This window comes from Lissotriton vulgaris, chromosome 6, assembly GCF_964263255.1.
Source record: "Lissotriton vulgaris chromosome 6, aLisVul1.2, whole genome shotgun sequence".
Taxonomy (NCBI): domain Eukaryota; kingdom Metazoa; phylum Chordata; class Amphibia; order Caudata; family Salamandridae; genus Lissotriton; species Lissotriton vulgaris.
In genome coordinates this window covers 1,490,019,514-1,490,043,147 of record NC_141694.1, presented here as the reverse complement: position 1 = coordinate 1,490,043,147, position 23,634 = coordinate 1,490,019,514, and the positions used below count along the sequence as shown (strand labels likewise).

Below are 23,634 nucleotides of genomic sequence, written 5' to 3'. Positions count from 1 at the left end.
TTTTCAAGGAGGGAAAGCACTGCAACGTGTTTTGCAGGGTTATTTAGCCCATGAACATTCAGGCTCACTACTTTAAGATCCCTACCCATGTATTAACCAAAAGATATGCAATGAAGGTGTTAGCTCCTCGTCTGACCATCATGTGATCCCCAACATAGACCATGATTCCCCCACAACAGGTAGCCCTGTCGCGTGAACTGGTCCGGAGGTCCCCAACTGCAACCCGAATGAACCCCATCCCCCAAAAAAGGAAACAATAAAACACCTAGAAGAAATTAATTCAACAAGAAGAACATGACCAAAGTTCGTCACAGAAGATAAAATCCAAGGAGTCGTGTCTGAGACTACTGTCCAGCCCGTGGAGGGTTCGACAAGTGTCCACCTCGATGCAGAAGAACTGTCAGGAAGATGAACCGGACACTCACTTCCGTCCCCCCGACTCCCCTCTGTGAGCCTACCACAGAGCCATCAGCTGCATACTTCACGGGGTGGCAGGGCCCTCTGATGCTTGCGATTGGGTGGAAAGCACCGCCTCTCTTTCTCTATCCCTCGTGGCCTGGTCGGGTTTCTTGACTGGTGACGGCCTGCCCACTCGCTGCCATCACGAGGCTCGGCATGCTAGGTCATGCGCCCTCCGTTGATGTGGTATTTTCGTGACCAAGGATCTCCAGTGCTTCCTCCAGCGATCTGATTTGCAGCAGCTTGCCCTGATGTTTGAATATAAGGCGAAAAGGGTGGCCCCACGAGTAAGGAACATTGTTCTCATGCAGGTGAGTGGTCACAGTTTTGAATGCCCCTTCTCTTGATGAGTGTGGAGGCTGCCAAATCCTGGAATATGGCTGGTTGGTGTCCGCAAAAGTGTATGGGTTGGACCTCCTGTGATTTCCGAATAATGCATTCTTTCAGTTGAAAATTATGCACACACACTAGTATATCAGGTGGAGGTGCTTTGTTACCTCGTTGGAGGCCCACACTATGGACCCGGTCCATTTCAATGTCCTATATCTCCTTTCCCCCGAGGAATTGCTTTAATAGTGCACTGACATATGCCCTGATATCGTCCCCTTCCTCCTTCCATGGAGCAGCTCTAATTCTCACATTGTTCAGCCTGGAACGGTTCTCCTGGAGATCAATGTTCTGCTCTCTGAGGCGTAGTTTGTCTTGCTACAAGTGATGGAGCTCTTCATCCCTGCTAATGCTGTGCTCCTCGAGGGTCGCCACCCACTCCCTGATTTCATCCACATCACGACGTTCGTCTTTCAAGTTGGAAGCCAGTTGCGACCTAGGTTCCTGAATATCATCCTTTATGGCTGTGAAGAGCTCCACCATAAATGCTTTGGTCGCTGGGGACTCATCGCCCTCCATTGTGCTGGCACCCTTCTCACCTTGGGTCGCGTATTGCCTGGGCTGTTTTAGGAGGAGCTCCTTTAGCGACTTCTCCTTCCGAGCGTGTGCTGCTGCCATGTCGTGTGCCTCCTATCTTGAGCACAATGGGTCCTAACTGCCACACTAGGTGCATTGGCTGTGCGAACCTTTCTGTCGCTGGAGTCCCATGCGCCCCTCTGTAAGATATCTCTCCAAAACAGACCGTCCGCTGAACTGCTGACCGCTAAGGCCTCACACCAGGTCCACTCTTTCAACCTCTCATCCGATGGCCACTCCGCCTGCTTGGCCCACTGCTGATGTGTCCTCCACACCTCTCTCCCTGCAGGCAGTCATGCCGGCACCGTCAAATCAAACGCACTAAGGACAAGGTTGATAGCGCTGTTCCCCTGGCACTATGCTCCTCAGTCACGCCGGATCCACGGAATCTGTAGACTGGCAGGGCCACACTCGAGTTGGACCCCGTCCGCCTATCCGCGGACCACTTAGACCCAGTCAAGGTCCGCTGCCTTTGCCGCACCCCCAGCACCGTCCGCCGATCCGCCGACCACTAAGGTCTCACGCCAGGCCCACTCTCTCCCCTGCCGGGTTGATGGGAGCACAGGCGACTGAATTGGCAGCTCACCGCCCACTCAGCCAGGCGTCTGCCGCACTTCCCTCCCGCCTGCGCCGTTACAGCAAACCCTCCGTAGGCCGGGTCGAGAGCGCTTTGCCTTTGACGCTGCACCTCTCCAACACGCTGGTGATTAATTGCATACCGGGCAGCGTTCCGGAGGTCAGCTACTGTCAGGGCGGTGCTCCAGTTGCGCGTCGTCGCCGATCTGCGGACTGCTTAGGCCCAATCCAGCCCCGGCCTCTTTCTCGTGCTCCCCGTCCTCCACCTAACTCAGCTAGGGCCGCCAGCTGGGGGGCGTAAGCCACCGGGCTGTCGCCCGGACCTTGCGCCATCCGGAATACCCCCGGCGCCCACAAAGGGCAAGCAGATAAATGACTCGCGGCAGCCCCGAGGCCAAGTTCAGTCCAGCACGCCTCCGGGCGACGGTGCTCCTCAGTGCTACTGACACAGGCCTCACTTGGCGCCGACTGTCCCGTCTGTCAGGCGCTCTCACCTCTGTCGGGCAGCCGCACATCAATGTCCTCTCCTGGTATGCCACAAGTTCCTCCTCTCACGCAGTGTGGCACTCACTCCGCCTTTGCATCATGACCCGGCGAGGGCCGAACCGCCTCCCAGGTCGCAGGCAGATCCGTGTAGGCCGCACGCACACTGAGGCTCGGAAGCGGCATCGTTCCACGAGTTCGGCAGCGCTTCTCTCCACCAAGGATCTCCAAGTCCCTCTGCTTACTTGTCTTGCAAAATTGTGGACGGATGGCCCCGGGAAAAGGCAATAGATCAAGGCTAATGAGCGGCAGCTTCGGAGGGAGACAGATCTGCGTCCTACCGTTCCGCCATCTTTGCCACGCCCCTTAAACTCTTTTAAGATTGTTAATTGTATTCATGTTATAGTAATGCTAGTAACAATAGAACAGTGTACTTTTTCAATTAAGAATGGAGATTATGTTTTATTTTTAGAAGGCTTGTAGTATGTTCTTAGCAGTATATGACTGACCTGAACTAATTGCCTGGAGTACTGTATTTCATAGTTGTTCTTCAACAATTCTTATTGATTTCATATTGATGTCACATTATAAGGCACCCCTTTTCTTTTCTTCTTTACATGTAGTGGCAAAGAATGTTACATCTGTTTATTCTATGAACTTGTGCATAAGCCTTATTGCAAAATCCTCAAGTTTTTTAATGTTAGTATAGTCTTCGTTCACTCTAAATAAGGACTTCATTTATTAGGTATTTTGTGGAAACTGATTTTGCACTTTTTTTTTTTTACTTTAATCAACAGTAAACAGTATTTAAAAAAATGAGTGTTTAAATGGTTTTTAAAATTGAATGTAGGTGTTACAGCCAAACCTGCTTTTGTTTAGGCGTATTGCTATGTCTCATCAATGTTTTGGGGAAATGTGGTGTAAAAGTTGGAATTATATAGTGTGCTTGGATTTTGAACCTTTTATTAAAAAGTGTTAATGACTAAAGTCTGTGTTTTCTTCCTTGATAGATGAAGATGTGTTGCAGGAAGAAGAATTAGATAAGGAATTACTTTGGAATCTTCAGCTTGTCTCAGAGGTAAGTGCATTGTAGATTTTCACAGTAAAGAAAGAACTTTTTCTTAAACATTTGCTTCTAGTCAGAGTTTTTGGTACTCATACATGACTCGGAAGTATTCTATTCATAGTTCAAAATTAAAGCACTAGTTTAAAATACCATCCTGATGATGTCTGGATAAAAAGTATCCATAAAAACAATAAGTCAAGTATACAGAACAGAGAATATGTAATGTATTTGCCCTGATCAATGACATTTGCACACAAACATCTGTTCGACCTTTCTTAAATTGTACCACTTGCTATTTTATTTTTTTTAAAGAGAAGGAATGGGTATGACATTAAAATGCAACCAGTAAAAAATTAGACACGTTTGTGGCTTTCAGTCTCCTCTAAAGCTCATGGACTCTCAAATTTCAGTCATTGCCACAGAAATTGTAATTGTTTATACAAAAAGCACCAAAACCATCAATTTCCTACAAAATCTGGTGATGCATTATACATTCCCATGTGAAAAAGAGCAATAGGAGCAATTCTTCAAGGATACCCCATCCCCGTCATATATATATATATATATATATATATATATATATACAGCCCTCCCCTTACAATCCCATAATTGTACTGGTAAACTCGAAGAGGTTGGTTACCCATGCGGAGCATAACTATTTGACTATAGCAAACATTGCTGCCTGGGTGGCCACTAATTCAGAAATTGTCTGTATCTATCACACTATTTATAATTTAGTCAATATATTATGGCAGTAATCAGGATTGTCTTTTGAAGCTAGGGGTGGGCGTGGGCCAGGTAATAAAGTCCAGAGATTGGTACCGGATTTTAAAAGAAAGTCTTTATTTTCTTTTTTTATATATTTCTTTTTATTGAAAACAAAGCAAGGCATATACAAAACATAGGAATGCAATGACTTTACGAGGGCAGAGCATCATATCATCAAACGTTACAATAAGCAATATATTGACGGGGGAGGAGGGGAAGAGAACATAGAGGTCCTACGAAAGTAATCAATAACAATATAAAGGGTCAGGGGGAAAGTGCGACATCAAGGACCGCAGTAACTGGTGGTACACATATGTCCCCTCTGTATCTATTCCAAGGGCCCCAGATCTTGTTGCATTTCCGGGGGCGACCCCGAGCCAAGTACACCGTTTTCTCTCCATACACCAGTCCATGTTTTCTACCCACACATCAAGAGTAGGAGGCCTCTGGGACCCCCACAACTGTGCAATGTTCCGTTTGGCAATCATGGCCCCTAGAGTCACCCATTGGGTTTGTACCACATTATGATCAGTAGGCTCCCAGATATTCAGCAAACAGCGTCTGGCCTCCGGAAAGAGAGTCACGCCGTGACCTCCTGCATCCCCGCATGGACTCTACTCCAATAGTCAAGCACTTCCCGACATTCCCAGATGATATGGAGGAATGTCCCCAGCTGACTGCAACGCCTCTGACACAGACCCTCGTCAGATAGACCCATCCGGACTAGACCGGGGACCCGTGACGTATACCCTATGTAATATTTTAAGTTGAACCAATCTCTGTCGCGCTGGATTCGCGAGCTCCTTCGGAGAGGAGATCGCCGACTGCCAGTCTTCGTCATCAAGCTCAAGGCCGTCACGGGTCCACTGATCACGTAGCTGCAATAAAAGGTCCGCCCTATGATTAATCAATTTCTTTTTTTTGGATTGCCGTGGCTAGATGCCATTTGGATTATAGCAACTAGAAGGGATGTGCACTGGTACTTTTGTTATAATTTGTGTATGATAGTGTGAAGTAGTGTGGCTCACTGGTTAGAGGCGGCAGACCCGAGAGCAGAGGACGGCCCGGGACCAGGGTTCGATTCCCGGCGCGGCAGGTTTCTGGACCAGGGTCAGCGGACTCGATAATTCTCTCGCCTCGGTGCCCACTCTGATCAGCGATCACACTCGGCAACTCTGGGCATTAGCTTGCCTCATCTTCACTAACGGCCCCACGGACCGCCGGGGATGCCTGGTCTCACCCTGGAGATACCCATTAAGGGACCATCTCTCAGGGAAGCCAGGATGGGTTTCGCAGCGGTCGAAGCGCCTTGGGACCCTACGGGTAAGTAGTGCGCTATATAAATGCCTATACATATGATATTCCGTCTCACCTTGAGTGAGTAGGATATCGTGGACTGTTGCTTTCAGGTGGATAAGCACGATGCCAGAATAGCACTCCCACAGAGTGTGTCTAATTTACACCATTTTGAACTCTCAACAAGGGAAATATTTGTTTGTAGGTGTGCTGATCAAACAAAGCAAATCCACCGTTTGTTCGTTGCTGTTTGAATTAATCAATTTCTTGTATACCAGGGATATGGTACTATCGGGCATATGGCCATCCAAGATACGATCCTCTAACGGGGTAGACTCTGGTATCTCCTCCCCCTCCGGGAAAACGAAAGTTAGTGCATGTCGAATCTAAGCATAGCGAAAGTATTCCATCCCTCCCAATTCAAACTCAGTCTGTAAGGCCGCAAATGATTTCACCTGCCCCTTCACCCATATATCTCCCACCTTGGAGATGCCAATAAGATACCACTTTTCGAACCCTTAAGTGTTCCACAGTTTGCCAAACTTGTCAGAGCCGAAAAGTGGGGTAGCCAAAGTCAGACGGTCCCTCCACCCTAACGAACTGGTAGCATCGCGCCAGACCCGCACAGCTGTCCTGGATCTGCCCCGTCAAAGCCTTCACCACAGATTTAGAATACAACGCTCTATAATAATTACCACCAGGAAGTAACCACCTATCCATGGCAAAACCAGGATTCAACACAGGGCCGTACATACCGTGATTGATGGCTCCGAACTGCGACACCCAATAATATCTCTTAATATCAGGGAGAGCAATGCCCCCATCATACCACCGGAGCGTTAATTTAGCTAGCGCAATACCGGTCTGCCATCCCATAACAACTTCCTCTGTAAATCCTCCACCAAACGAAAGTAACTAGCTGGGACGATATCAAGCGTGTTCTGAAGGGCATACAGAAAACGAGGGAGCGACATCATTTTAAAAAGGGCCGCCCGCCCGCCCAAGCATGGACAATGGGAGTTTCCGCCAGCCCGCAACATCTTGCTTTAACCGAGTCAAGGGAGGGAGAAGATTCCTCACGTATCGAAATATGGATTCTGAGATATTTGAATCCCTCTTGTGCTATTTGGATGGGACAGTTACGCGGCAGGATCGGTATCTCGCCACTGAGAACGTACAAATAGGGTTTCGCCCAATTAATGACCAAACCAGAGTTTCTTCCGAAGGAGGCCAGAACATCACAGAGTACCATTAAAGATTTCTTGGGGGAGGTCACATACAGCAAGATGTCGTCCGCATATAGGGAGATACGATCCTCAAATTGCGGAGACCAATTAATGCCCCTCATCGAGGGCTCCCAGCGGATCCAAGCCGCGAGAGGCTCGATAGCCAATGCGAATAAAAGAGGAGACAGCGGGCAACCCTGACGAGTACCCCGCCCGAGACAAAATGGTTCCGATACGCGACCAATAACCACGATCTGGGCAAGAGGGTCTGCATAGAGAAGACGCACCCAGCTAATGAACTCCGAACCGAAACCAAATTTAGCCAGCACCGCCCTCAGATACGGCCATTCAACAGTATCAAACGCCATTGTGGCGTCTAGTGACGCCAAAATGGCCGACTCACGTAGCGTCGAGGCCCTCGCAAGAACCCCATGTAGGCGCCTAAGGTTAAGTGCTGTATTTCTGTGTGGGATAAAGCCAGACTGGTCTGGGTGAACCAGATCGCTAATAACCTTTATCAGTCTATTAGCCAACAACTTAGCAAGAATCTTAGGCTCAGAATTCAACAGTGAGATCGGCCGATACGAAGCACATCTATTCTTCGGTTTTCCTTCCTTATGAATTACAACTATCGAAGCCAATCTCTGATCACGGGGGAGGAGACCAGGATCCCGGGACTCCAGGAACATGTCTCTCAAATACGGAGCAATCCTATCTGGGCGAAGCTTATATAGTTCAATCAGTATAGACAACAAATGGTCCTCGACATAATTTCACTGGTCAAAATAATCCTAACATTTGATCAATCTTATTAACTCCACAATCAGACTTAATCTATAGTCTTTCTAACACGGATGATGTTAGCCCACAACCTCAAAGAACATTTACAGTATGTGCCAATAAATCAATAAATTCGAAAAAAGAGGGGGTTCAGCTAAGGCAATTAATTTAATATATCATGTATTAACAAATGGAAATCAATATTTCTATATACATATATTTACACAAATCCTAAAATGAAATACATTTTTACTCTAAAACAAGACAAAAGAGAACGTGCACAGAGAAAGATAAAGCGTGTGCTCAAGTGAATGATCAAGAAGATCAGGAAAAACAGTGTAGATCCTTTATATACAGGGAAACATTGAGCCTGTCCTAGGTATAGCTTGTAAAAAATACTTCTTTTGTACTCGCTAAGTGCTATCTACAATTCCTTGGTCCTTAGATTGCCCCGTTGGCAATAGGATTACCAGGGAGAAGGGGATGGAAGGTGGACTGGGGACAGGGATGACTAGGTACAGGCTCCCAGAAGGGAATGTCGTCGACGTTCCGACCCAAGTAAAGAGTGGGCGGTTCAAGTCCTCAACAGCGGGTCTTCATCAGGACGGAGTGACAGGGGATATCGCTCAAAGTGCACGTCAATTAAAACCAATGCGTTTGTCACTGGTGTGCTTTTTTCAAAATTGTATAATGTTAATCCAGCAATCTTGCACCGCGTTTTGGAATGCGCATTCCAAAACGCGGTGCAAGACGGAAGGCTGCACAACGCGAAACGGAGCAAAACTACCAGATACCTCGGCGTTGATTGATATCTCGAGCGTGAGGCATCAGAGGTGCTGGATTAACATTATACAATTTTGAAAAAAGCACACCAGTGACAAACGCATTGGTATACATTTTGGACACTTGCATAATACAAGTGCGGACTGGTCGTCGCACTTGGACGTATCAAGGCACCACGGGAGGGTGCCATACAAATGGTTTTAATTGACGTGCACTTTGAGAGATATCCCCTGTCACTCCGTCCTGATGAAGACCCGCTGTTGAGGACTTGAACCGCCCACTCTTTACTTGGGTCGAAACGTCGACGACATTCCCTTCTGGGAGTCTGTACCTAGTCATCCCTGTCCCCAGTCCACCTTCCATCCCCTTCTCCCTGGTAATCCTAATGCCAACGGGGCAATCTAAGGACCAAGGAATTGTAGATAGCACTTAGCGAGTAAAAAAGAAGTATTTTTTACAAGCTATACCTAGGACAGGCTCAATGTTTCCCTGTATATAAAGGATCTACACTGTTTTTCCTGATCTTCTTGATCATTCACTTGAGCGCACGCTTTATCTTTCTCTGTGCACGTTCTCTTTTGTCTTGTTTTAGAGTAAAAATGTATTTCATCTTAGGATTTGTGTAAATATATGTATATAGAAATATTGATTTCCATTTGTTAATACATGATATATTAAATTAATTGCCTTAGCTGAACCCCCTCTTTTTTCGAATTTATTGATTTATTGGCACATACTGTAAATGTTCTTTGAGGTTGTGGGCTAACATCATCCGTGTTAGAAAGACTATAGATTAAGTCTGATTGTGGAGTTAATAAGATTGATCAAATGTTATGATTATTTTGACCAGTGAAATTATGTCGAGGACCATTTGTTGTCTATACTGATGAATACCCAGGTCCTTTGACTACATTGGGTCTACCCCTGTTCTATAACAGTATATAGTTCAATCGGCAGACCGTTAGGTACCATCGCTTTACCAGAATTCAGAGAGCGCACTGCCAATGCTACTTCATCAGCAGTGATCCCACCATCCAGAAGGTCCCGGTCCGCCTCGGACAGACACGGGAGCGCGATATCTCGCAACTACAAGCATGAATCTTCCTCCGGTCTATCTGACACGGAAGAGTACACCGAGCGAAAATGTTCAGTAAAGCATGCCACTATCTCTTGCGGGTCGGTGACTAGAGCCCCATCTTCCATCTCAATTTCCGGTACCACACGACTAGCTCTATCCTTTCTATCCAACCATGCAATTAATTTGCCAGCCTTATCCCCAACATCGTAGATACGCCCCTGTTGTTCCCGACTAAGGGCCCTCGGACCATCCGTTACCAACGTTCTGTAATCCAACTGCTTCAAGTGCAGGACATGCAATCTAGAGCGGGTAACCTCTCGCTCCAATTCCAGTTCCAAATCAGCTATCTCCGTTTCTATCTTCACCACATCCTCTCTATCTTCACCACATCCTCTTCCTTCTGTTTTTTAACACCAACAATTAAAGAGAGAGCTTGACCTCTAATCACTGTCTTAAAAGCCTCCCACAACGATATCGAGGTAGAGACCGACCCTCGTTCTCTTGGAAATAATGTTCCAATGCCTTAATTAGTGAGCTGCGAGTCTTGGGATTACGGAGATACCAAGGGTTAATAGGAGCTATCCTCCCCCCAGAGCCCAGCGCCAGTTCAAACCGAAACCAAAGCGGGAGTGATCGGAAATACCGCGAGCCATATGTCTGACTTTCGCAACATAGGACGCCTGTGCAGTTAGCATTAACACATAGTCTATCCTGGAAAGACTACCGTGGGCACCAGAATGAAAAGTATACTGTCGTTGAGTAGCGTGTAGCAACCTCCAGCCGTCCACTAAGGCCCATCGTGTCAATGTAGTCAGGCAACCAACCATGAGCCCCCTTGAGAACCCGAGGTGGGTGCCTGTCCAACTCTCCAGATACCACTGCATTAAGATCACCCCCCAGAATCAGAAACCCCCCAGGGAGATCTAGTAGAACTCGTCCCAGGTCAGCAAAAGTCGTAGACTGCAGGCCAGGAGGAACATAAACAGATACAAGGGAAAGCACGCAGCCCTCCCACCTTCCAGAAACAGCCACATAGCGCCCTCTCTCATCAAGGACCGAGGACTCCACTTCAAACGGAAAAGAGTTCTTAAGGAGGATTCCAACCCCCTGGGACCCAGATGAGAACCCAGCATGAGCTACCAAACGATATCCCTTTCTATTCATGGCATAACACATATTACCCACTAAGTGGGTTTCTTGAAGTAAAACCGCATCAGGAGAGTGTTGTTTCAGGAGTTGCAACACCACCCCGCGTTTAATCTTGTCCCCCAACCCATTCACATTCCAGCTCATCAACCTCAACCCCTTACCCCCCATCACAAAACAGAATGAAAACCCATCCCCCCTCCGGGTCACGCACATCAATGAAAATGTCTTGCAATATAGTGCCTTGCTGAAAAACAAAACTGAAAACCAACACCCCCCACCACCCCTTCCCAAACAACCCGTTACAATACCCCCCACCTTGCCCCCCTGCTTCCGATTTTAGAGCCACCCCAACTCGCAGTGTGCCTGTCACCCCCACATCTACAAAAAGTTAAGCTGTGGAGGAGAAAGACCCTCCGGTAGCCCAATAGCCCGCCCCCCCCATTCCATCTGCATGAAACTACACATTAGATTAGAACCGTCACAATAGGAAATACCCTAGCAACCCCTGAGACCAGATATTTGATATTCATTCCTGATCCATGTTTCCGCCCTCAGCCCCACCAGACTGTCTCTCCAGATCTTGTTGGGCCGGCAAAGTGTCCAACCAATCGGCCACACTTCGGGCTTATCGAAGAAATAGGTCTGTTCATCGTGTTCAATCTTTAGTTTGGCTGGAAAAAGCATGGCATATTTGAGACCCATGTCACGAAGTCTCCTCTTCACCCCTAGAAAACGGAGTCTTTGTTTTTGGACCGCCTGTGTGAAGTCCGGATAAAAGCTGATAGATGAGTTCTCGAACTTCAGGGGCCCACCCGCTCGAGATGCCTGGAGGGTAGCGTCTCTGTCACAGAAGTTAAAGATCCGTGCTATAATAGGCCTCGGCGGGGCGCCCACTTTCGGTCGTCCACCAGGAACCCTGTGTGCTCGTTCCACGGTAAAGAACTTACTCAGTCCCTTGGGCTTTAAATGGTTGATGATAAGGTCTTCAATAAAAAGATCGGCCGCTTGACCCTCCGCCTTTTCCAGAACTCCGATTATACGGACATTGTTCCTTCGGGCCCTTCCTTCAAAGTCTTCAAGGCGACGGACAACGGTGTCATTCGAGGCCCTCAGATTTCGAACCTCTGTCTGCAATTCGACGACGTCATCTGTTAGATTTGTTGTCTTAATATCTAACGATTTGACCTTCTCATTTGTCTTTGTAAGGTCCGTGCGAATCAGATTCACATCAATAGCCACCGTATCTAACTTCTATACCAGGGTCTCCATCTGCTTACCAAGGGACGACCTGATACCGTCAATGGCAGCCATAACGTCCTGCAACGTCGGTTCAGTTACTGGAGCTGAGGAATCCTTCACCTCCTCCTGTGACTTACCAAGTCCACTGGGCGACCCCTTAACCTGGGCATATCGATCCATGACATTGGACTGGGTATATCCACCCCTTCTGGTGGTTTTCAACTTCTGCTTGTCCCCCTCCGGTTTACTTGCCATTATGGAGCAATCTCGAGTTGGTGCCCAAGTCAGGAGAAGGGGGAACAGGTCTCCGATCTGGCAGGCAGCAGATAGGATCTCTTTTAAGGATATGCTCCCAATGTCTCTTATCCGCCCAGCTGTAAAAACGGAGAATGTAAAACAGCTTCCGGGCTATGCACTCGAATCTGCCCAAAGAAAAGGGAGGGATGGCGTGGCCCCAAGGCCAAAACACGACACCTCGTATGTTGTCCAGGACGCTCAAGCACCAACAGGGGTATGTGCCGTCGCCACAATGAGACGTCTTCCGATTCAAAGAACAGTCCAAGTGCCAAAACCGAAAGTGAAAGTGAGACTGGACCAGCCACCTCCGCAAACCTGTGCCGATGTTGTTCAATTACACCTCGGGCACCATGACAACCCAAGTGCCGGGCCTCCAGGAGACGTGGGCCGCAAACTTCACAACTCCGGCTCCGGGGTCCGACCGGGACGCGATTTTCAGCTTTCACTTCTCCTGTGGTTCATCTACTCAAAGATGTCGACAGCAGACAGGATCAGTGACAGGATATATGCGGGAGGGTACGAGGGTCTCTGGAGCCCCTAGCTCACGCGGTCATCTTGGATGCGCGCGAAGCTCCTCCCCGAAAGTCTTTATTTTCAATCGCTAATTTTCTCACGATATAGAAGTATTAAACTCAGCCAACGCGTTTCGTTCTCACATGGACAACTTATTCAGGGCTCAAAAGGGCGAGTAACCTCATGAAACTGGAGTCTGGCTACACATAGATCGCGCTCCAATGAGGTACACTGGGCGCAGTGTAGAATGTACAAAAGGCCCGGTCCTGCCTTACTTCTAAGTAAAGGCGAGTGTCCTTAAGTTAAGAGATTTAAGCAAGGTCACGCTCCAGAACAGTGCATCTGGGCACAGTGTGGCAAGTAAACCGAGCCGGATCTGGACTCTAAACGTAGAGCTGTATTGAATGAAGAAATAGTAGAAAGGTATGGTCGGTGCTCCAGGCGGTGACCCTGAACACAAACTGGAATTCCCAGGGCTGGCCCTGGGAATTCCAGTTTGTGTCCATGTCACTGCCTGGAGCACCGACCATACCTTTCTGCTATTTCTTCATTCAATACAGCTCTACATTTAGATGCTTCCCCTTTCCGTGGAGAAAATTTGTAATCGCCAGTATCCATACAAAAAAATGCCAGCACTCTTGTGATGAGGACCTTAGTCAACTGACTCACAACCTTTATTGAAGAAGATATATACTGCATGCCAGGCCAAGGCAAATCCATCATGCAGAAGGCTTTATATGTGACAAGCATCTACATTTCATAGACAGAACAATGTTATTGCTGAAAACAATGACCATTTTGGTGGCCGACTTCTGGCTTCTCCAATTGATCATCATTAATAGTCATAAGCAAGGAATAGTCCCATCCATTCACGGAATCTCACATCACTTGAACAAACATAGGTAATCGGATAGCCTATGTTGTGAGGGTAGAACTAAATTCGGAAACCTATCTGCAGGCTGTAATGGCCATTTTTGATGGTTTCCTTTAAAGACTAAGCCAATACTGTTATGAAAAGTCAATAATCTTTTTGTATATCATTAGCAATAAACTATTTCACAGTCCCAGGAAAAAAGTGAAAAAAATTGTGAAATGCAACCAGACAAGATGCAGCCAAACTCTGCTGCAAAACTAACTCTGCCAGTGACAGTTCAGTTCGATTTTACCTGCTCCAGAAATACAGGCTCGTGCTTTCCTGGAACTCACTAGTATTCAGAGGGGAGGTGACTTCCGAGTTTCGAAAAGCAGTTGGCGCTGCAGGAGGTCAATGACAGTCATTAGTCAGCCCAGTCCAGAGCAGACTGACCTGACTCCGCCCAGACCATTGTTATTTCCAAACACCAGGGCTTTAAGTGGGATGAAAAAAACTATCAGCCTGATTCATCATACTCCCGTTTTGCGATCCCCTAATAGCGATTCATAGCGAATCGCTATTAAGGACTCGCAAAACGGGATTCATGTAGGAATATGCAAAAAAAATGCGATTCCTTCTAATTCCTTATTTGCGATTAGCAAATTGCTAATCGCAAATAAGGAATAACTCCCCATTCATTCCTATGGGCCAAAAGGCCCATAGGAATGAATGGGGAGTATTCCTTATTTGCGCTTAGCAATTAGCTAATCGCAAATAAGATAGCGATTGAAAGGGTGCCAGGGGTGTCCAAAGGACACCCTGTAGCACCCCTTAAATGCTAATATGAACAGGGGTTGCGCACACACATGTCCAAAGGACATGTGTGTGTGCAACATGCCGCTCAGAAAAATGCTTTTAAAAGCATTTTTCTGAGTTATCGCTATTTACCACGAGGTAAGACCTTGCGGTAAATAGCGGCCCGAAATTGCGATTTCGCAATTTTTAAATGCATGACGAATTGCATTTATGGAATCTCAAATAGAGATTCCTTACATGTAATCCATCGCAAATTTGCGAAAACGCAATTACCGATTTTTGCATTTGGGATGATGAATCCCAAATGCAAATATCTCACTCGCAAAGGGCCAGATTCTCAGAATCTGGCCCTTTGCGAGCCGAATCGGGCTTCATGAATTAGGCTGCTTGAGTTTTTTTTTATCTTAGCGTGGCCGATGTAATAAAGGGAAGGGCCTAAAGCACTTAAGCTAAAAATCTGTTCCTTCTTGCTCAACGCTGCTGCCCTACCTGAGGCTTTGATCTTCCTTCTCTGCGGCCGGGCTTGGCTCCGCCATCTACGCTACCAGCAACCGACCGGCCGGGCTTGGCTCCGCCGCCGGACCACATCCCCCAGCATCCCCAGGTGCACTGTGACGACGACGCCTGCAAACTGCGCGCCAGGAGGCGCATAAAGCACAGGTAGGGGCTGAGCCCCTTGTTCCTTCTTGCTCAACGCTGCTGCCCTACCTGAGGCTTTGATCTTCCTTCTCTGCGGCCGGGCTTATCTACACTACCAGCAACCGACCGGCCGGGCTTGTCTCCGCCGGCCGGACCACATCCCCCAGCATCCCCAGGGGCACTGTGACGACGACGCCTGCAAACTGCGCGCCAGGAGGCGCATAAAGCACCGGCAGGGCCCTCGCCCCGCGAGGACGCGCGCAGGACGCGCCGGACGAAGCCCGGACTAAGGGCGAACAGTCTAAGACAGTCCGAGACAGGCAGAGACTGGGCTGGGCCAGTCACTCTGCCTGATTTCAGGAATTCAGGAGGTGAGCCATTGTTATAGCTGGGGGCTAACTAGTATCACTGTTCCAGTCCAGGAGTGGTTGAGCTGTTCTGTGGCTTTGAGAATATTGTTTTTTGTTTTGTTTTACAAATCGCTTCCGAGAGGGCTCTGTTCATAGCTCTACGGTGTGTCATGTCTGGCAAAAAGGCATCCCCTGTTAAAAATACTATGGACAACTATCTCCTCCAGGTAGTTGCCAAAATTAATAGCGACAGGAGATCTTCACTTGGGCTGTGTACACCATCTGAAAGAAACACGTTAGTATTAGATTCCTAACCTTAGAATATCCCCAGCCCTGGCCCAATCCCCTGAGCCACACAGCTCCAGTAGTGCTCCCGCTGCTGTCTCTGACCACGCTGACAATACCACAATGACTCAGTCAGTCTATGTAGAGTCAGACAGCGAAAACGAGGAGGAGGCTGATCAACACTTAGCCGAGGATAAAGCCCCCACTCCGGTGCCTGCACCACGCACTACTAGAGGTGCCAGAAAGACTCAGCCAAAGCGTGGTGATCTAAGATCAGGTCGGAAAAAAATAGCATCCCCTCCTAGTAAAACCTTGGTGGAGGACGACGGATCATTAGAGGACGCTTGTACGTCTATATCTAGTGGTCAATTTAAGAACTTGTTGGACATGATAGACATTAAGATACAGGGAATTGTCAAGCCGTTGTTAGGCAGAATAGAGAAGCTCACTAAAGAGGTCAATCGTTTAGGGGATTTATTGAACCACACCTTAGCTGAAGTAGGCAAATTGCCTGATGCAGTTTCCAGCAGGGTTGAGCTAAATAAGGCCTCCTCTATCCCGGTGGGTGGTGGGGCTCTCCCTCTAACTGATCATTTGATGGCTCCCCAGGTATCCACATTGGATGGCGTGCAGGAGAAAGATGTCCCTCCCGTTGTATCCTCTGCTCCAGAACCTGTAAATGGCTCGGTGGAGCTGATAGTTGAGGCTTCTCCTTTGGTTTTGGTTTTAGCGAACGTTCCTCTATTGGCGCCTGGGCAGGAAGAATCTACTTCATCCCTGTTGGCTAAAGCCCTATATTGGTTGACAAATAATATGATAATAACTCCCTGGGGTAAGCATCAGTTGGCCGAAGAACTAGTAAAGGCCAGGAGGGTGAAGTGGATAGGAAATAGTGTTAAGAGGTTCCGGGGTGACTGTGTTGTTTTACATTTCTCTGACCCTGAGGTTTTGGCCAGCATCCTGCCCAACCTTCTACCCCCACAGCGAAGATCTACTGAAATTATCCCACTCACATTAGATTTTTTCTATCATCGTAGTGGGAGGGTTTCTAATAAGACTATGTTAAAGACGAAGTGGAATGTTGTTCCAACGAAAGGGCGGAGGTAGCAGAGCCGACAGAGTGGGGTCTAAATTTGGAAAATAGGTTCTCAGCCCTTTCTAACCTAAATGACTGTGACTGACTCTCCAAGGGTAAAAGTGTAGCACCCCTAGCTAGTGTGGATCAAATCTTATTTAGCTTGCCTGCCCAGAATGATATCTGTCTTAACAACGGATCAATGAATAACTTGGCTGTTTTAGGAGAAGGTGAGACCCGTTCAAAGAATCCTCCACCTGGTGTATTAGAGGGCCGTGTGTCTGGGGTTGCTAACCTAATCTCCTGGAACTTAGCTGGACTGACTTCTAAACTAGACTGTGGGGACTGGCTTGGTTTTGTCACTCAATTTGATATCTGCATATTCCAGGAGACTTGGGCATGTGAACCTGTCTTTATATTAGGATATTTGAATTTTTCTGTGCCAGCTGAAAAGGGTCCGAAAGGTAGACCTATGGGGGGCTTACCATCTGGATTTGACAGTCGCTAAACCTCTCAATCTGAAAGAGACACGTTAGTGATAGATTCCTTACCTTAGAATATCCCCAGGCGTCAGACTGGATCCGGAAAGTTTTGCGTAGCAGTACCCTTGCGCGTCGGTAGGCGTCGTCTGCGGCTCTGCGTCCGTCGTCGGCGTCGTGGGCGCCGTGATGACGTCGTCGGAGTACTTAGACGCCGCCTCCGCGTGCTGACGTCAGTTCTTCTTTTTTCCGCGCCAGCCAGCGCAGATCTGGAAAAAGCAGTTCCCTGGTCATTTTTTGACTAACTTTTTGGATCTTTTTGATCTCTTTCGAAGTCTTCACGACTCCGACGGTGCCGTTAGGGATGCCCGGCTTCAAGCACTGCGGCGGTTGCGAGCGACTCATGTCGGTTACGGATCCGCACCGACTGTGCCTGACGTGTTTGGGCGTCGACCATGACGACGAGGCCTGCTCCGACTGTCGGGCCCTCTCGAGGAAGGCCAGGCGGGAGCGGTCCCCCAGGCGACTCGAGATCCGCCAGTCGGCCCCGCGCCAAGTGAGGTCCCGCTCCCGGTCCCACGGGAGGTCGAGGGACAGGTCGCGGGGGCGGAGCCGTCACAGCTCCGGGAGTCGGCGCCACTCCTCCGGGTCCAAGTCGTCAGGTAAGAAGCATAAGAAGTCGAAGAGACATCATCGCTCTTCCGACTCCCCCCGACGCTCGCGCGATGCGGCCGGGGGTTCGGGTGACACCGCCCACGCGGCTCCTCAGGAGTCGCGGGCGCTGCGTTCGGCTCCATACCCCCCGGTCCCTGGGCTGAACGCGACGCCGGGGGAGATAGAGCGCTTCCTCATGGCCATGAGGTCCCTTTCTTCCCCGACGGGTTCCGCGGCGCCTTCGGGCCCAGTGAATCCGTCTGGGGGCCCTAGTGGGTCGGGTACAACCCCGACGCCGTCGGGTGCTTCGGCCTCGACGCCGCCGGCGTCTTCGACGCCGGCGCCGCAGGGCTCTGCGATCCCGATGCCGCCGCTGCCCTCGGGCTCGGCGCCGCAGGGTTTGGCGGTCCCGGCGTTGTCGGTGCCTTCGGGTCCGACGCCGCAGGGTGCCGTTCGGCCCTCGTCGGGCGATGGAGCGTCCCCGGTGGACCTTACGACCCCCCCGGGTCGGTCCGTGTGGTGTCCCCGCCGGCGTCGGTCCCGGCCGACGCCGTCCCCAATACCTCCTCTCTATGGGTCCCGGCGTCGGGACAGCGCCAGTCGGCGCCGATCCCGACGCCGTTCGGGGATTTCTATCCCTATGAACCATCCTCATTCGCTAACGACCCTGAGTCTCAGGAGATGAGGGAAGAGGAGGACTGGGAGGGGTCTGAGGACCCTCTGACAAGGGAATGTCAGTCTAGCATGGACTGGACAGGAGACCTTGGGGAGGCCAGTGGCCTGGACACCTCTCCAGACACTGGATTCGTCTCTCCTCCTTCCGTGGCTTCGGAGGAGGGCGCTACATATAGTGTGGTGTTGATGAGGACTGCTAAGGCCTTGGGCCTTGAGCTCCCCGTCGCGGCCGTGAGGAATAATCTCCTCACTGAGGTCCTTAAGCCGCAGTCATGCTCCATGGAGCCAATGCTGCCGTTTAATGAGGCCTTGTCGGACGTTCTGTTGGGCACTTGGTCCAGGCCCGCTACAGGTTCGCCTGTAGATAGGAACGTGGCCAGACGCCACCGCCCGGCTCCGGGCGACCCATGTTTCCTGTCCACCCACCCCCGAGAGTCTGGTTATCCAGGCCTCTAACTCCCAGACCGCCTTCCCGTCAGCACCCCCTGATCGGGAATCCAAGAGGTACGAGGCCTTTGGCAAAAAGGTCTTCTCGTCCCTTAGCTGTGGACTGCGGTCTTCCAACACCGCATGCCTCTTGGGCCGTTACACCTATTCTATATGGGAAACGGTGGCGGAATTGCTGCCAGAGTGCCCGTTGGAGGTACGGGCCAAACTCGGCCAAGCCCTTGTGGAGGGCCGGGACGCAGCGAAATATTCGATCAGGTGCGGACTGGACACCACTGACTCGCTGGGCAGAGCGATGGCTACGACGGTGGCGATTCGACGCCACGCCTGGCTTAGGTCCGCCAACTTCTCGGCTGATGTCCAGAATACACTCATGGACATGCCGTTCGATGGCCGTCGCCTCTTTGGCGACAAGGCAGACCACGCGCTCGAGCGCTTTAAGGACTCCAGGGCTACGGCCAAGTCCTTGGGCCTCTCGGCCCCGCGCCAGCAAGTGGCTGCTTTTCGCTCCTTTCGTGGCCACGGAAGGGGCGTCCCCACACGTGCCGCCAGCCACTCGCCGCAAACTGTCGTCCAGCGCGGCGGTGGCCGTGGAAACCGCCGTGGAGGCGGTAGGGGAGGCAAGCGGAGCCAGTCCACACCTGCCCCCGCAGCATCCGCCTCTAAACCCTCCTAGTCCGTGCTTTTCGGCCCATGTGACCCCAGTGGGAGGCAGGGTTTCTCCATCACCACTCTCACTGGCGCGCAGTCACTTCGGACAGGTGGGTGCTGCAGATCGTCCGAAGGGGCTACTCCCTCCCCTTCGAGACGACCCCTCAAGCCATGCCACCGCAACACCACCGCGTATCGGGGGATCATTTGCGGCTCCTGCAGGAGGAAGTTTCGGCCCTCTTGGCCAAGGGGGCCATCGAGCGCGTTCCTGGGCCAGAAGTAGGACGTGGTTGCTACTCCCACTACTTCCTGGTACCCAAGAAGGGCAAAGGAGGCCTACGCCCTATCTTGGATCTGAGGAGAAGTTCAAAATGCTGACACTGGCTCAGGTCTTGACTGCCCTAGACCCAGGAGACTGGATGGTAGCGTTGGACTTGCAGGATGCGTATTTCCACATCCCCGTCCTGCCGGCCCACCGGCGTTACCTGCGGTTCACGGTAGGCCACGAGCACTTTCAGTTTACCGTGCTCCCCTTCGGCCTTACCAGCGCCCCACGGGTGTTCACGAAGGTGATGGCGGTAGTCGCAGCTCACCTGCGCAGGTTAGGGGTTTCAGTCTTCCCCTACCTAGACGACTGGTTGTTGAAGGCGGGCTCGCCCCAGGCAGTCGTCACCCACCTCCAGACTACGGCGGATCTCCTGCACAGGCTGGGATTTTCCATCAATGTGCCGAAGTCACACCTGTGCCCCTCTCAGAAGCTCCTTTTCATCGAAGCGGTTCTCGACTCGGCGCAGTTTCGGGTTTACCCGCCCGAACAGCGGGTCCGGGATATTCAGGCCCTGATCCCGGTCTTCGGGCCGTTATCCCGGGTTTCGGTCAGGTTGACGCTGCGGCTTCTGGGGCTGATGGCCTCCTGCATCCTTCTGGTGCATCACGCACGGTGGCGGATGCGGGCTCTGCAGTGGGACCTGAAGTTTCAGTGGGCCCAGCACCGGGGCAACCTTTCCGACCATGTCCTGATCTCGGAGGGCACTGCGAGACAGCTGCAGTGGTGGCTCACGGACCGCGATTGGGTCAACGGCAGATCCCTCTCCCTTCCCCAACCGGAGCACGTGGTTGTGACGGACGCGTCCCTCCAGGGCTGGGGTGGCCACTTGGGAGAGGCGGAGATCAGAGGACTCTGGTCTCCGGCGGAATCCCGGCTCCATATCAATCTGTTGGAGCTGCGGGCTATTCGTCTGGCACTGAAAGCATTCCTCCCGTCTGTCCGAGGGAGTGCAGTGCAGGTGTTCACGGACAACACCACCGCCATGTGGTACTGCAACAAACAGGGCGGTGTGGGGTCGTGGACCCTCTGCCAGGAGGCTCTGCGCCTCTGGCAGTGGCTGGAACATCAGGGCGTGACTCTGGTGGTTCAACACCTGGCAGGTTCTCTGAACGCCAGGGCGGACGAACTCAGCCGTCGGTGCTCGATGGATCACGAATGGCGTCTGAACTCGGACGTGGCGCAAGGCCTCTTTCTGCGTTGGGGAGAGCCTTGGTTAGATCTATTCGCCACCGAAGAGAACGCGCAATGTCATCAGTTCTGAGCGTTGGAATTTCCAAGGCGGCACTCGCTCGGAGACGCTTTTCGTCGCGAGTGGAGCTGCGGTCTGTTGTACGCCTTTCCGCCTATACCTCTTCTGCCCAGAGTGCTGAAGAAGATCAAGCGCGACCGGGCACAAGTCATCCTTGTGGCTCCGGACTGGGCACGAAGGTTCTGGTATCCCGAGCTACTCAGTATGTCAGTCGATCCCCCGGTTCGTCTGCCTCTTCAGGAGGACCTTCTGTCGCAGCAGCAGGGGGCGGTCCTCCACCCGAACCTGTCCAGTCTCCACCTCCATGCATGGAGATTGAGCGGCGGCAGTTGAGGCCATTTGACTTGCCTCCTGAAGTTTGCAACATCATTCTGGCAGCCAGGCGTCCCTCCACAAAAACGGTATACGCCTGCAGGTGGAACAGATTTGTGGCATGGTGCACAGCAAAGGCTGTGGATCCTCTCAATGCCCCTCTCTCTGAGATTCTTCTCTTCCTTCTTTCTCTTGCCCAGCAGGGCTCTGCTCTGGGCACTATCAAGGGCTATCTTTTGGCTCTTTCGGCCTTTCTGAGGCTGCCAGACCAACCTTCTTTGTTCAAGTCCCCCATAGTTAACAGATTTCTGAAAGGCATCACTCATACCTTTCCTCCTGTTCCTTTCGTGATGCCTCAGTGGGACTTGAATCTGGTTCTAACATTTCTGATGTGCGCTCCCTTTGAGCCACTTCATAACTGTCCGCTTCGCCTTCTTTCTTTGAAGACTGCATTCCTGGTAGCCATCACCTCTGCCAGGAGAGTGAGTGAGCTCCAGGCTCTTTCTTGTAAGCCTCCTTTCCTTTCAGTCCATCCGGACAAGGTTGTTTTGAGGACTAGGCCCTCCTTCTTGCCTAAGGTGGTCACGGCCTTCCACATTGGGCAGTCCATCACATTGCCCACCTTCTTTCCGCCTCCGCACCCCTCGAGAGAGGAGGAGAGGCTCCACCGTCTGGACCCAAAACGTGCGCTCTCATTCTATCTGGATCGCACACGCCAGTTCCGGGTGGATGATCAACTCTTTGTTGGGTACGCGGGCGCTAAGAAAGGGAAAGCGGTGCACAAGAGGACCATTTCTAGATGGATTATCATGTGCATCCAGGCGTGTTACTCCTTGGCTAAGAAGGAACCACCTGTTGGGCTGCGGGCTCATTCCACTCGAGCCACGGCCACTACAACTGCCTTGGGCCGTGGCGTGCCCCTGCAGGACATTTGCCAGGCTGCTACGTGGGCTTCGTTGCACACGTTTGCGAGGCACTACTGCCTGGACAGTCAGGTCCGGAGAGATGGCTACTTCGGCCGTTCCGTTCTCCAGGACTTTCTGGTGTGAATATTGGTTCGCAGACCCACCACCACGGGGATGGTATTGCTGGGGTATCTATTCTAAGGTAAGGAATCTATCACTAACGTGTCTCTTTCAGATGCACAAGTTACTACTTGTGTAACGATATATCTGTAAGAGACATTAGTTAGTGATAGATTCCTTACCGACCCACCCATCCTCCCCGTTCTGCGAACCGATATCTATGGTTAAGGTCATCCCCTTTCAGGGCCCTAGTTTCTTGGCACCAGTGTCGGTTTTTGTCATGGCTCTGCGCTTCTGGCGCGGAAAAGCTGTGGCTAAGAACTGACGTCAGCACGCGGAGGCGGCGTCTAAGTACTCCGACGACGTCATCACGGCGCCCACGACGCCGACGACGGACGCGGAGCCGCAGACGACGCCTACCGACGCGCAAGGGTACTGCTACGCAAAACTTTCCGGATCCAGTCTGACGCCTGGGGATATTCTAAGGTAAGGAATCTATCACTAACTAATGTCTCTTACAGATATATCGTTACACAAGTAGTAACTTGTGCGTTAAAAGCATAGCTACTAGCCATAATGACATACAATTGATCAGGATAACTACTGACACTCTTAGGTCACTTGATATCTATAACATTTATGTTAGGAGTGCTAAAGGTGGCCGATCCGAAGTACTATCAGCCTTGGATAACTTCCTTGATGATCACTCCCACGAGAACAACATTGTTATAGCAGGTGACCTTAACCGGATGTTTGAGCCTTTGGTTGCGGGAGAGGCCTCCACTGGAGCTGAAGAGGACTCTCTCTGGGGTATCCCTGAGTTACAACTGAAACCAGTCTCTCGCTGGACTGAGGACATAATAGCCATTAATGCAATGTGTCTTGAAAAAGGCCTGAGAGCCATGAATGGAAGAACAACGAGGGATAAAAATGGCTCTGTAACTTTTGATAATGGGAGGCACAAAAGTAGAATCGATTATGTAATTTGTAGTTTGCCTTTGTGGCCAACCCTCTGTGACATGAAGGTTACCGTGAGACCAGAGAGTGACCACAACCCCTTATGTGTGACTCATAAATGGTGGTCTGCGGAGATAAATTCTACCTGTACGAACAACCTTGT

At 50.6% G+C, this 23,634-nt stretch overlaps 1 protein-coding gene across 2 annotated transcripts in view; it reads left to right on the top strand.

Annotated features, from left to right (window-relative positions):
• The window catches only part of PSME4 (proteasome activator subunit 4), a 2,155,241-nt gene that overhangs the window by 600,234 nt on the left and 1,531,373 nt on the right, over positions 1-23,634 (top strand). For both annotated transcript variants that reach the window (XM_086927646.1, XM_086927645.1), the window contains one exon: positions 3,492-3,559. In XM_086927646.1, the coding sequence (XP_086783772.1) occupies positions 3,492-3,559 (68 nt within the window). The remainder of the gene's footprint in view (positions 1-3,491; positions 3,560-23,634) is intronic.